This window comes from Amphiura filiformis, chromosome 3, assembly GCF_039555335.1.
Source record: "Amphiura filiformis chromosome 3, Afil_fr2py, whole genome shotgun sequence".
Lineage (NCBI taxonomy): Eukaryota > Metazoa > Echinodermata > Ophiuroidea > Amphilepidida > Amphiuridae > Amphiura > Amphiura filiformis.
In genome coordinates, this window is record NC_092630.1 from 41181465 (window position 1) to 41195336 (window position 13872).

General features: G+C 35.0%; 1 protein-coding gene across 8 annotated transcripts in view; it reads left to right on the top strand.

Moving 5' to 3' along the window:
- LOC140148521 (membrane-associated guanylate kinase, WW and PDZ domain-containing protein 2-like) overlaps positions 1–7505 on the top strand; it is a 97118-nt gene extending 89613 nt beyond the window's left edge. For 5 of the 8 annotated variants that reach the window (XM_072170505.1, XM_072170506.1, XM_072170507.1 and 2 more), the window contains one exon: positions 6864–7505. In XM_072170505.1, coding sequence (XP_072026606.1) covers positions 6864–7042 — 179 coding nt within the window. In that variant the 3' untranslated portion in view covers positions 7043–7505. Of the gene's footprint in view, positions 1–317; positions 348–2660; positions 2699–6863 lie in introns of those variants that run through there. The other 3 variants (XR_011858493.1, XM_072170509.1, XM_072170510.1) reach the window with 3 other exon arrangements.
- Positions 7506–13872: the final 6367 nt, after the last annotated feature.

The following is a 13872-nucleotide window of genomic DNA, read 5'->3' on the forward strand; positions in this document are numbered from 1 at the left end:
CTGAACTTCAAAGCTAGTTCCGGTGACTGGAGGTAGATATATAGACTAAAAGACTTGTTGAAAGTCGATTTTGTTATAACTTACTTAGAGTTATTGATCACAAGCAGGATCATCATCCTTGTGAAGGTAACTGTGATCGTGTTCATTAGTCAAAAACCAATTTTCTATTACCAAATATTAAAAATTCCATCCTGCATAATCATTTTGAAATTATTCATGACCAGCATAAGACAAGCTGTAATGCACATCTCATGCATGAGACTATTACACAAGTAACATCATTTTATCATTTTCTAATTCACTTTGCTTTTACTTAGTATAAGACAAGGACATTTATAATGACAGACAGGTATTTTCTTCTAGTTTTAAGCCACTATTTATTGGATTTGATAGCTTGTTTTTTGATTCCATAGTAGAGCTTGATGTCATTCATGTGTTTTAAGCTATGTAAGTGCAGACTGCTTGATGTGTGTTATCATTTGATGGCTAGCCTTTTGAAAATGATAAACGATGATCTACTCAAAATATGTTATTACAATTTTGTCAGAAGGTTTGAAATCAATTAGTGTATTCTCAAATATGAAGTAACTAGTTTATTTTCTGCCTCCTCCTTTTTTAACCATTCATTTGTTGACATAGTGGCATTAGAAATGGAGGTTTAATCACACTAAAAAAGTGTGGGCAGGTAAATGTGTGCTGTGCAAGAATGGAATTCAGTCTGAAGTGACAGAATTTACAAACCTCTTTTGTTTATGATGAATAAAATAACCATTCAAAGTCTGTCTGCTGTGACAGACGTAATAAACCCTCTTCTTTCTCTGTGTGTGTGGTAACTGACATAACTTTAATTGTCAGAGAAGGATGGATAGTTACCAGTTTTAACCCTTAGAGGAAATTTGAAAGTTTTTTTTTAGTGCAACTGTAGTTTTTGGCACAGAATCTCTTAACACCTCAGGTTGATCGTAGTATAAAATAATAACAACCACAAACCAACTTATATAGTATGACATGTGTGACTGATTTTATTTCAAAATGTCGGGTATTTTGAAGACATTTCAGAATTTCTAGCATAATTCACATTTCTGTTGTAGGTTTTGTTGAATAAAATTGCACTTGAGAATAATTTTACCAGTCTTCCAAACTAAATTTGTGTCACAAATGAAAATTTAATAAAATGTTATTGGAAAATTTCAAATCCCATTCACGATAGTATGTGTGGGTGATGATATTTTCTTTATCGTACTAGCATAATCTGAAGGATTATCCCAGCAGTTGAACCTATTACCTCTACACAATTTATAGCGATTGCTTGCACTACTTTAATACTAGTTTCTTTTCAGCATGTTAATCTCTCTTTTAAGGAATGATTTTAATCTTCATGGAACAGGATCAATCTTGCAACTTGCATCGCTGTTATTAGTCGAATGAAACCTGCGACCATAAAACCAGTACAAAGTTTGAAATTGTCATTTTGGAATTTTTCTAAAATGTTGCAATTACAAGAGCTTTATAAAATGGTGTATCACATGTTCGGATTGCACTATCGTTTGTCTTTCTTAATTTAGTGGCCATTGCTCTGGTGACTTTGTGCGTGGTTTTGTGAGAGCAGGTCTCGAATAATCTCTAGGTAAATTAGGTAACTCTTGGACAAACTGGAACTTACATGTTGCATCCATGTAACATACTAATTGTGTATGCAGTGTGAGGCGTGTGCATGCAATCTTTTGGATCGCGTTATACGTATGTGTATTTGATCACGGAGCTACAAGCATTAAAATATTCCAGCTTGGCTAAGAATTACCTAATATTCCTTTTGACAAAAACTTAAACGATCCAGGATAGTTACAAATGAGCACTGGTATGGCATAAACTGATAGGAAAATGTCTTGGTTGATAAGGTCAGAAGTGCTTATTACTAATAAAAGAAAATAAAGCCGTGCATCCACCACTTATCTGCTTTATTATATCCAACATCACATTGGTACATACTCACAGAAGTAGACTAATATTGAACAGAAGTTGGTACAATAATGTGGAATGTTTTCGTTTTCCTATTGTTGGATTAACACCTTTTTTGGGACAGGGTTCAAAAGTTGGTTTCCTTTTGTGAGTTAGCACCTATGAGTCTTGTGACATGTTACGGCCTGCATGCATGCGTAGATGATAAGTTGATCTTTTGTATGGTCGCGCATATTTAATGGTACAAGATTATAAAAAGTGGTGTTTGGATTACCAGTGGGACAAAGTATAATTTTCTACAGTTTGGTCCAATGAGCTCAGGTCACATTTATGTAACTATAATACTTTGGACAATTCTGCAGCATACATTAACTTGTTTTGTATTTTGCAGTCCTGATATTGCCATATCATACATTGTATTTATGAGAAATATGTATGCTGTGCCAAACATGTTACATTGTTGTGCTGTTTGAAGACCTTTTTATGATCAAAGTATGCTTGAGAAATTATTCCCAGTTTATGACTAGCCAGGTTGTATTTCAATCATATTGTCTGAAAACACAGCAAGTGAATGATTGTGGTGTAAGTTGCAGATTCACCTGTTTCGTGAGAAATCTTTGAAAATAAAATTTATTTCTTTTTTATCTTTCATCTCAAGTATTAAATAAGTGCTTGCTTTTTCTATCTTTTTGCTTTTGAAGAACCTGACCAGCCTTTGGCCACAAGTATATCGGTTTGGGTAAGCCACGCAGCCAGGGGATGGATACTTTTGTGGTCGGCACTGTGTTCACTAATCACTAATAATTGCATTTGTGATTGCTGTAAAAAAAATGTCAAAAAAAAGCCAAGATTTTCCTTTGTTTTATGTCTTTACTTGCTATCCAAGAAGCTCCTACAGCAGCAACACAAATGAGAATGAAGTATATAAAGTAGAAGCCTTCCAAGTATTACAGGCCTACTTTGGCTAACCAAAATGGAAACAACCATTGGTCCATATTTCTCGTATGATCTCCACTTCTATTCTGCTAATTTTCCTTGTAACCCCATTCATAACTCTATCAGTCCAGTAGCTTACTTCTTTCATAAACATATGTAAACTCGGGAAAGTGTTTAATGCTCTGCGTGCTAGCCATGCGCTTCAATGGAAAAAAATTCAAGTTTTGAAATATTTTCTCAAAATATCACGAGCTATCTTAAGAACTGCTGAATCAATACTAGACTTGCTTGTACTCATTTTAATGCATTTTTCATGCTGATTCCAAATATGGTAATGAAATTTTCAATTCTGAAATTTTTGAAATTTTGAATTTTTGATAAAACTTGTCGTCTGCAGTCGACACCCGCGTGGAGAGAATTAAGCATCGCCAACCTTTTGCAATTGCCGATAAGCACCATGATCCCACAAAATATGAGATGCTGATCATTTACGGACTGGTTCAACAAGCCGATCTAAACCTGGTTGTTTAACTTGAAATGTGTTTATATGCTGCATTAGCAAATATTGTGACCGAATTGTAACAGGGACTAAAGGCAATATGAATCTTGTTTGTTTGCAGTTTTGGCACCAGTAATTTGCATTGTTGTGAATTTTGACCATCACTGAATTGCACATAGAATTCCAGCTATACTTTGTGTCATCTTGAGTTTGGTAGTGACATCAGTGCTACGACAAATCGCCCATGTACAAGTACACTTTGCGGGATTAGGTTAGCACAATCGACTCAATGGGGTGACCATTATGCACCTGCGTCGCTTCCAAACTCAAGGTGAAAGAAAGTATAGTTTGTTGTGGTTATTTTGTTGACTTGTGATTGAACCCAATGTCTGGCATAATCAAGTGTTTCTAGAGGAAAAATGCTGTGTTGAATAATCGGAGATACAACGAAACTTGCAGATTTCCTCTTCGTATGCTGCAATTGTACATAAATCCAAATACTATCAAGAAACAGATGAACAAATGCACATAGATAGATACATTGTAAATGTGGATTCAAGACTACATGCAAATAAAAGCACTTGCATTGCACTGCTTTACACCTGCTATATACACTGCTTTTTGTCGGCTTTGCAAAATATCAAAAATTCCAGCCATATTGCTTCCCCACACATCAACAACATAAAAAAAATCAACTCATGAATTTACCTATTTTGGTTTATTTCTGATTTGAGAATGAGGATGTAAATCTTTCCCAGCTATTATTACCACTAACTGTTCCATAATGGGTTATTGCCTCTTTAGCTGAACTTTGGATCACATCGTGTTCAGTAGTGATGTAGGTCCTTATTTCACTGGTCGCATGCATGCGTAAAGTTAATCGCACAAAGCGTACACACGGGCATACAAAGGTGGTCTGTCCGTGGCAGAAACCACAAAAAAGCATAGTCGTTACTACCAAATTTGAAGTGAACTAAAGTATTGTTAAATGTTCTATTTAACCTGTCCACAAAAACGAATAGTGAAGGCTTGTTTTCGACACTCCCAAATATTCCAGAATTATACAGCGCTATAATTTGGTTTAGCATACATTGATTCACATTGAATCACACTTTTGTCTTATAGCTAATTGTGCAGAGTGTACATTTGTGTTTTGTCGTCACGCTTGGTGCGCAACTGTGAAAAAACATTGCCATCACTTCCAAACTTGTATTTTTGGTATACGTCAGCCTAACAGAATGAAAGTTGCATGTCAATATACTTGGCATGTTTTAGCAATAACAAGCATAAAGACTTGAATGTGGAATTTGAACTTTGTTACAAGTTTTGTCAAACTAAAGAATTACAATTAATCTATATTTCAAATATTTTAATTCAAACAAAAGTGCTGTATTATTCTGACATTGGGAGTAGGTGATTGGCTAATTTATTAGTGCTCTCTGCCACAGACAGCTGATTGGCTACCAATCAGTGCTCTCTGCCACAGACAGCTGATTGGCTACCAATCAGTGCTCTCTGCCACAGACAGCTGATTGGCTACCAATCAGTGCTCTCTGCCACAGACAGCTGATTGGCTACCAATCAGTGCTCTCTGCCACAGACAGCTGATTGGCTACCAATCAGTGCTCTCTGCCACAGACAGGTGATTGGCTACCAATCAGTGCTCTCTGCCACAGACAGGTGATTGGCTATCAATCAGTGCTCTCTGCCACAGACAGGTGGTTATAGGATCAGACAAGTCGCATTCCAGATGAGATTTACATCCACTTTCTTAGGGTCTTCCAAACAACCACAACACTAAACATCATACCAACCAACTATGCTTTTGCTTTGCTTCAATTCCCTAACAAGTGACACATCTAAACTAACTGATTCATAAATCAATGCTATCATATCATGAAAATATCATTGCCTTCTTTCTTAAAAAGGTTACAGTAATATCATTCATTCATTTTTGGCAGACATTTTGTAGACTCTGTTTGGATTGATGTATGGAGTAACTTAATTGCATTTGCCACACCAGTTTTTAGTCTGTTAATGGTTGTATCGTTCATGAATGACCTTTGGCATAATTAATTATACATCTGGTCATGCAGAAATCAACCAAAGACTGATCAGGACACAATCATTTTGAGTTTTTGTAAAACTGGTATAACTGCTAGTATAGCTAAAACCATGACCGATTTCAGTGTACAGCTATATCTTTGGTCTGTGGTGTGGTCAGTTTCAATTTCCTTCCTACATCAGTTCAGATGGAGTATACAGACAAACTGCTTTTGTGGGTAAGCAGGTGCAGGCTATATAGCATGAATTCTGTGAAAACAAGGAGGGGTCATGTTTCTTATTTCAAAATATGCATTGCATGTAGAATTTACAGTGAAAACAATTTGACTGCACTTTTTAAAGCAAACATTTAATAAGTCATCTTGAATGTGATTCTTGCATTTTGAATTGATTAGGTTTGTATCAGCATGGTCAGTTTCTAACACACTTTACTGACCCAAAATTAATATTTACATAATGTCCTTTTTGTAAAGAATGGTTCTAAACAGTCAGCAAACAAGCCAAGTGTATCTGTAAGATATCAACTTTTATCAGAATTGATCATTACCAATCAAATTTACTTGTTCATTTTTCTTGCTCTTTATTTCAAACTTGATCACAAATTGTATGCTCTAGAAATGTTCCAAATAGATAGTAATTATGCCATTTAATGAAAATGTTTCTCTTTTCTTAATATAAATTAAAACAAGTAACTTGTAGATGAAGAGAATAAGTTAACACATGCATAAGATACAGGCATGTTCATTTAAATTTGTACCCAATGTACAACTTAACTGCTATATCATTAAACTGAACTTGTAGCGAGTACTTACCTAACTTCTAAATAACACTACTACCAGTACATGTAATAATTCATTTCTCATACGTAACAAAAATCTGGGATTGATAAATAAAACTTACAAAATGCTTTCATCTCAGAAATGATTCCTGTGTCTGAAGTAAAAAAATGTTGTCAAAATGAAATAAAGTTTGTTACCAATGACCAGGTAAATACATTGAATCATTTTTTTTTTAAACCAATGAAATAACATGACGTGTTCCCCTGTGTCTTCGTATTAATCAGCTTGTGTTGACAATTTCAGATGAAATGACAGAAAACAGTTGGTATCAAAAAGTTTGTTTGTGTGTGTGTTTTTGTGCTTTGTGTCTGGTTGCTTTAATACTGCAATCTACCAAGCTGTATAAAACGTAGAAATCAGTCTTGCGGTTAAAATTTGATAGCTACGTCCTGGCAATAATTGAGCGAGAAGTGGCTTTATTATTAATATGTGAAATAATAATTACAGCTTGATCGATTGTTGTTACAAATGCTGTGTTGTGTTGTTAGCCATGGTGATCTTTCACACAAATCATAAATGACCGTTAACTAACCAATGTTCTCTCCATTCTTATCACTTGTAAACAGACGTGAATATCAACCCAAGACGTTACACCCAAACACCGCCACCAACGTTCATGGGTCATCGCACACCATGTCTGGGTCTAACATTCGCAATTATTATTACGATACGGCATCGGTTGGGTCTGGTCATCAGGATACAGTTGATCACAACTGGAGCTACCGTAGTCTTCCAAGAGGCATGAAGTACTGATCGGCACTTGGATGTGTGTCTATGACTGCAGAAGATACATCTGCCCTAGGTAGGGTTGTCTTACAGATATGGGTAGACCCAGGAGATGATGAACAGCAACATTATACACAAAGGATGGACACAGGTGTCCAGATTGTGAAATTGGTGCAAGGGCATTTCTGGTCAGTTAAGAGGTGGAAAGTAGATTGGTTGTTTGAGCAATATCTGGCCCTCAAGAGGAATTCAAAGCCTGAGGAGGGATTACACTCTTGTCAAGTTCTATTGGACTGCATATATTACAATTTATATTTTACGTCAGGGATGAACCTCATCAAAATTCTGAAATGTAAAATAATGGATATTTATAAATTGCATAAAGATACTCAGTACTGTTTTGAGTTGATAATATGGAATTGGATATTAGACAATGTTTTACTGATGGCTTTTTAAGTTGTTGGTTTTTTGTTTTGTTTTTTGCAGTGCATTTTAACAAATTTTGGAACTTAGTTTCTCCCTCCCCCTTGATGGGAGCTCCTTTTGGTGGTATACATACATGGGGTATGCATCTGCAGCCAGATACATTGGAGCAAACTGCAGTGTAATATACCTATTATGTGGTATTTAAGATCATTGATGCATTTGTGGAAGTCTTTGCACCCAATAGTCTTATGCAAGACATCTTAAGAAGGCACTTATTATTTACTGTAAGTTAGGAAAGTCCTTGCCACTTATTATGGAAGAGAAGGGCTCTTTAGGTCAAATCAAAACCCTGAGAAAAGATTTTCAGGGTCTATGGTCAAATAAGGTAGATGGTTGCCTAGGTTGAACGTAAGCAGCAAAGTAATTTATGTCTGCTGCAAAATATGGCCTGTTATTTATAAAAACAATGGAGAGGGGAAAGAGAGAAAAGATGTTTTTATCAAACTGAATTAGATGAATTGCTTCTCTTACATTGACTACACCGAATGATGTCCAACAATATTGTGTTCATGTAGCATATTTGTCTTACCACTGCTCATCAATGTCTTGCCTTTTCAGTTGCTAATTGTGCTTGTCTTGTCTTTTCTATTTTGTTTTGTTTGGAGATACATAAAACATTCTTGCAAGTGAGAGTTACATGTGAATCTATGGTTCACTAAAATCGTAAATTAGATTGATCATTGCATCTTTCAAAATTGTTGCACATTGTTGCACGCTGACTCATACCTTTATCATGTTTATATCGAAAATGATATTTGATTTGGTAGTATCACAGAATTGGAAAAGGAAAATTGGGACTCGAAAGCCATCTTGATACAGGCATGGAGCAAATATTGGGGATATTCGGTTTCCCTCGGAATGCGCTCGAGGCTTTCATTCTCACACATGGATGATGGGCTCATTTGAGAGATGCACTTGATGCGACATGCACACGAGTACCAAGGCACTTCAGATGAGACGCAGAATTGCTTTCGTTCGTCTCCGCGCACCGTCGGTAAGGACCCGAACACCCCCAATTTTCTTTCTATACTTGACGGCGTGATTGTATGTGGCCGTATAGGGAGTCCCAGGTCTTCTATGGATAATACTTAGGTTTTCATATTGGCATTTACTTCATACAATTTTTCAAATAATCTGCAAAGTGTGATCCCATTAATGCTCTGGTGACATAGCTACTTAATACTTTAAAAACTTTTTGAAGTAGATATCTTCATCGCAGCCATATTTATGATTCATACATGTCTTGCCCTTTTGATGTGCTGCTATGGTGGTGGTATGTTCTGTTGTGGTGAATTGTGTGTTTATGACTGCTAAGTAACATTCTTCTGTTTATCCCTTTGTGTTCATTTACCAAATTTAGTTCAATGTTTGTGTAATTTTTTAATTGGTGAATAATATACCTACCTGTTGGTGATTTTTTTTCCATTTCTGTTTAGTCGGGTAAGAGATGCAAAACATCTTCAGTTTGAAACTTACAAGATGAAATTAAATACATTTAAAAAATTGTTAGTGATGGGAAAAATAATTCCAGTGGATACAAACATGAATATTTTTAAGTATTCTTTAAATGAAAGTAATAGAAAACTTGGTTGTATATAAATGGATTACTTAACCAGGTGGTTAATGGTGATTGAAATAGAAAACAATCTGGAATACTACGGTTAAATGGTAAATAACTTGGATTATGATGATACATAACTTGGTTTTGATCAAAAGTAAAACTAACCTGCGTAGGTGATTGACATGGCTCAGCCCGTGGCTCAGCTCCAGGATTGAGTACCAAAATAATTGTGACTATTAATTTGGGAAATATAAGTCATTGTATTCAATGAAAACATGTTTTTATTATCTTGTATGCATTCCAGTACATTGCCGAATTAAGTAATTATTCAGAGTCAACATGGGTGGGAGATTATAAAATAATTTAACAGGAAGTGTTGAATGTGTCACCTTGCAATAGATTTGGGCCTTTGTGATGCATTTCTATTATTATGCCCAAAACTCTTGATGTTTAAATAATATTAGATATACCCTATTGGTTTATACAATAGAAAAAAATATCACAGGATTGATATATCACACAAGGCTGACATACTAATAAGGGCAACCTGCCAGTTTGTGAGGTGAAAATGAATAATATATTATAAGCAACCTTGACTGAAACATTAACATGTTTATTAACTGCAGAGTGGCTTAAAGCACAATAATTAATTTGTTTTTGTTTTTTATGTTTAAAAATATACAAATTGTGTAATATAATGTAATATATAATATAAATAGAAACAGTACTTGGTTCAATATAAAAAGGTACATGATTGGGTCATATCAGTTTTTCTTTTTTTAAGATCTTATTGTGAATATTGCAATTTATTTAAAATTTGAAATTCAAAATTATTCACTCAAACATCTTGTTAATTGCAATGCCATGTTTTAACTCTTAAGAATTTTGGTCATGATTGTAAATATTATAGTCTTATGCATATTATTTGATATCTTGCAAGTGAAGGCGTATATTCTACAAGAATTACAGTCACAATAGCCGTAAGGCTCACTGTTTTTGATCCATTTGGGTCTTGATGTTTGTACATTATTACACCCATCACAGGTGTAGTCGTGTGAATTTGACTTTGTTTCTGAACTCTGTAAATAGCTTTCTTCCTTGTGGAATATAAGCCTTTCAATACACCTAAAAGGTTGACATTGGTCTGGTTGATCGATGGATTCTTATGTTGTTGTATAGTATGTATATATAAGCAATGCAATGTGAGTACATTGTATATACGATGGGATACTGGGGGATTGATATGATTCATTGATATGTTGTTATTGCATTTATTCATCTATGTACACATGTAGACAGATATATTACTCTTTATCATTTAGTATTCCAAATTTGTATCATTACCGCTGCTGAATACCTCAGACATTTGCATCAGAAGAAGTAGAAGAGTCATTCCATGGTTTTTGGACAAAAGGAGGTAACATGAATAACTAACACTTTTTCCTTTCTCCCTGACATGCAGCAAGTCATAAGTCTAGCCTTGTCATGATATTCAAATTCTAATATCATGCCAAGGACAAGACCCAAATTATAGACTTTAAAATTATTAAATAGTCTCTGACTTACTTCATGTACAAGAGAGAAAATACAGTCTTGGTTACTCATGATGCCTACCTTTGTGTCAAAAAGATGGAATTGCCCAGAAGATACTTTGAAATTCTTAGATGCGTGTGTTTGAAACTTTTTGAACACATGTAGAGAGAGTGATCGAAGACTTAAATATTTAAAACAGAGTTACATTTGTGCCCATCCAAGCAAACACAGAATTGTTTTTAGAACATTTTACAATTTTGCCAAAATGTTTAATGACATTTGATGTTGTGAACGAAATGGAAGTTACAGTATTTTATTTTATTTTTGTACAAGATTTAACTTTTGTGTTATACAAAGATCATAACATTTTGTATTGCTTCTGAAACAATTCAACATTGAAAGTTTTCTGGCAACCTTTATTACAAAAATTTGATTAGATTTTTTTGATTGCCAAATCCAAAAATACTTACTTGTTTCAGACTTCGCCATCTTGGCTGATGGCTTCTTCATAATGACCATTGGGCTCCACTTTTCCCGCAGGTTTGGCAGTTGCTTCCGGCAATTTTCGAAACCCTTGGAGGTTTAGTTCTTATAAGTGGATCGTATACAAAAAAAAAAAATTTGTTACAAAAATAATTTGTGTTTGATGGGATGCTCATTGTTTACATGAAAGCAAGGGTTATGTGACTTAAAATGCTGAAACAAGTGATTTAAATAAACTCAATAGCTTTTAAAGACTCGGATTACCTACCTTGTGACAAGTTAATAAGAATTACCTTGATCATTCAGAAACTTGCTTTTGAGGCAGTGGTCCATGTCTTCTAATGGGCTATTCCACACACTCATATGGAAGACATGTCCTTAATCTCCTACAAAGGGAGTGTGATTTGTAAATGGGATTACCTGAATGAGTAACTCCATTTGAAATCTACACCCCCAGTTTGGACGATTATGGCCATGTCTTCCATAGGGGGTGTATGGATTTAAACTGAATTAGCCCTGTTGCTCAAACATTGTAAATTGTGTGTTGGTTGGTCAGTTCAGCAGTATTCAAAATCAGCGTAAAACATCAAGGCATGATTTTGAAGACTCAACAATGCATTGGATGTTCTCAAACTCATCGTAATTATAATCCTCGAACAACTTGAGCATAAATGCTTGTTAAGTCTAAAACTAAATCAAGTCTAGATGACATAATATGTGTATACACCTTGCAACTGTCCATAAATTATGTACTCATGAGGTGTGGTGGTGATGATACAGCAGGCTTTTTTTTAATGGCCACAATTCTAGTGCCTTGTACTTTTTAAACAGAGTTTGCATACATATTTTTCATGTGATGATGTTGTTATGTTTGTATTAGGGTCCTTATACTAGACAACTCTGCCCATGTAGTTTTTATTTTGATATTTTGTGAATATTTTGTTAGAAAATACCATGCGTTCAGTCTTTTCATGTGTGTACTGAGGGGCTTGTACAGTTTTAATAATGGTTATTCTTGCAAGTGGGAAGTAAAACAGTGTAAAAATTTCACTATGTCATGTATTGTCAATATCTTTTTCCCCCTTTGCAATTCATGGTTTGTTTTTTTGACTGATTCAATACTGAAATTTTGTACTCGATTAGCATGATTGGAAAATGTAGAGGAATATTTAATTACAAATGGGATCAGTATTTTTACATTCTTTGGAAGGTGTGTTTAATGGTGTTTATATACTGTATTTCCAGCACAGGGAACCATGGGCACAATTCTATCAACCTACAACAAAAAGATTAGCAGCACAAAAATATCTCTGCTTGATGTGGCAGTTCCAGACGTACCTCCATATCATTGGGCTATTGTGAAATTGATACACCCCTATGACAGACATGACCTTAATCTCCCACACAGGGAGTGTAGATTTCAAATGGAATCACCCCTTCAGGTAACCCCCCATTTGAAATTCTCACACTCCCTGTGTGGAAGATTAAGGTTATGTTTTCCATAGGAGGTGTTTGGATGTCAACTGGAATAGTCAATTATCAAGGCATCTCAAAACCGCCCCATATGGAATGAGTAGGGCTTGGAAGACCTTTTGGGTTCACAAATTACTGGGGTTGCATTCTATAAAAGGTAGAGAAACCAAGAAATGTTGCAATGAATACAGTTCATAATTTTTTACTTGACACCTTTCATATGTCACACAGCACGTGTATTGTATTGTGACAGGTACACTTTCAGTAGCAGAAAGCTGTATCTCCATTAGCTGCTGTATGTCCATTAGTTGCTGTATGTAAAAATTCCCTGCGATATGACACAGGTACTTATGCACTCCTATGCATTAATGAGTGCATGCATTTCACAGATAATCATACATACAGCAAGCAGCTAATAGAGATACGTCTTTCTGTCGCTGAGCATATATGATATCAGGAGATTTTGGTTTGTGCAAGCAATTACTAAAGCATCCCAAAGCATTGGTGTAGGAAATAGGCAAAATAATCATTAAGTTAAATTTGTTATGCCTGATGTAATCAAGCAATATGAGTAGGATTTCTTCTTTGTTAATAGATACACTTTTAACACTACATTTTGTTTAACAACTTGTAAGTGACAGGTGTGGCATCAGTAATTTCAAAGATAACACCGCATTTGTCTCATCTTCATTTTTGAGGAAAATGCGATTTTGATATTAACATTTTCTCAGAAACTAATGAGCTTTCCAGTGAGAGCATAGACTGATGCCCATTAAACCCTAAATGAGTGAAATATTGCTTTAAATACAAAGCCCTATAAGGCCAGTATATGCATTTTTCTCAAAATGGAGACAAGGCAGCATTTCATTGATATCTCCTACCCCAGTCAAAGAACTAGTAGTATCTCAGAATTGAATATCGGTGTATCTAACTTGTTTTGCTAAATCACATCACACATCAAAAATTGTGGTGGCCTATTTCATGATATAGTGCTGTTACATCAACAATACGTAAGCACTCAATGTGTTGAATTTTACATTATATACCTGATGCATATGTGTGATTAAAACATTTTTGTGTGGTTGGTTGGTGATTGATTGCATACCTTGATGTCTACAATACCATAAGCAGTCCTGACTTCTATACATTTTTGTAGATCTATGTGGTTTTTTTAAATTAATATACAGGTGTACAACAGAGCTTACTACACAATTACCTATTATCTATGCACTTTGACTGCCTTGTAGGAAATGTGCAAGTAGTTGTTATAATTTCTTGCCCGTATTCGGTGATTTAAATGTGTAAATCGCCTG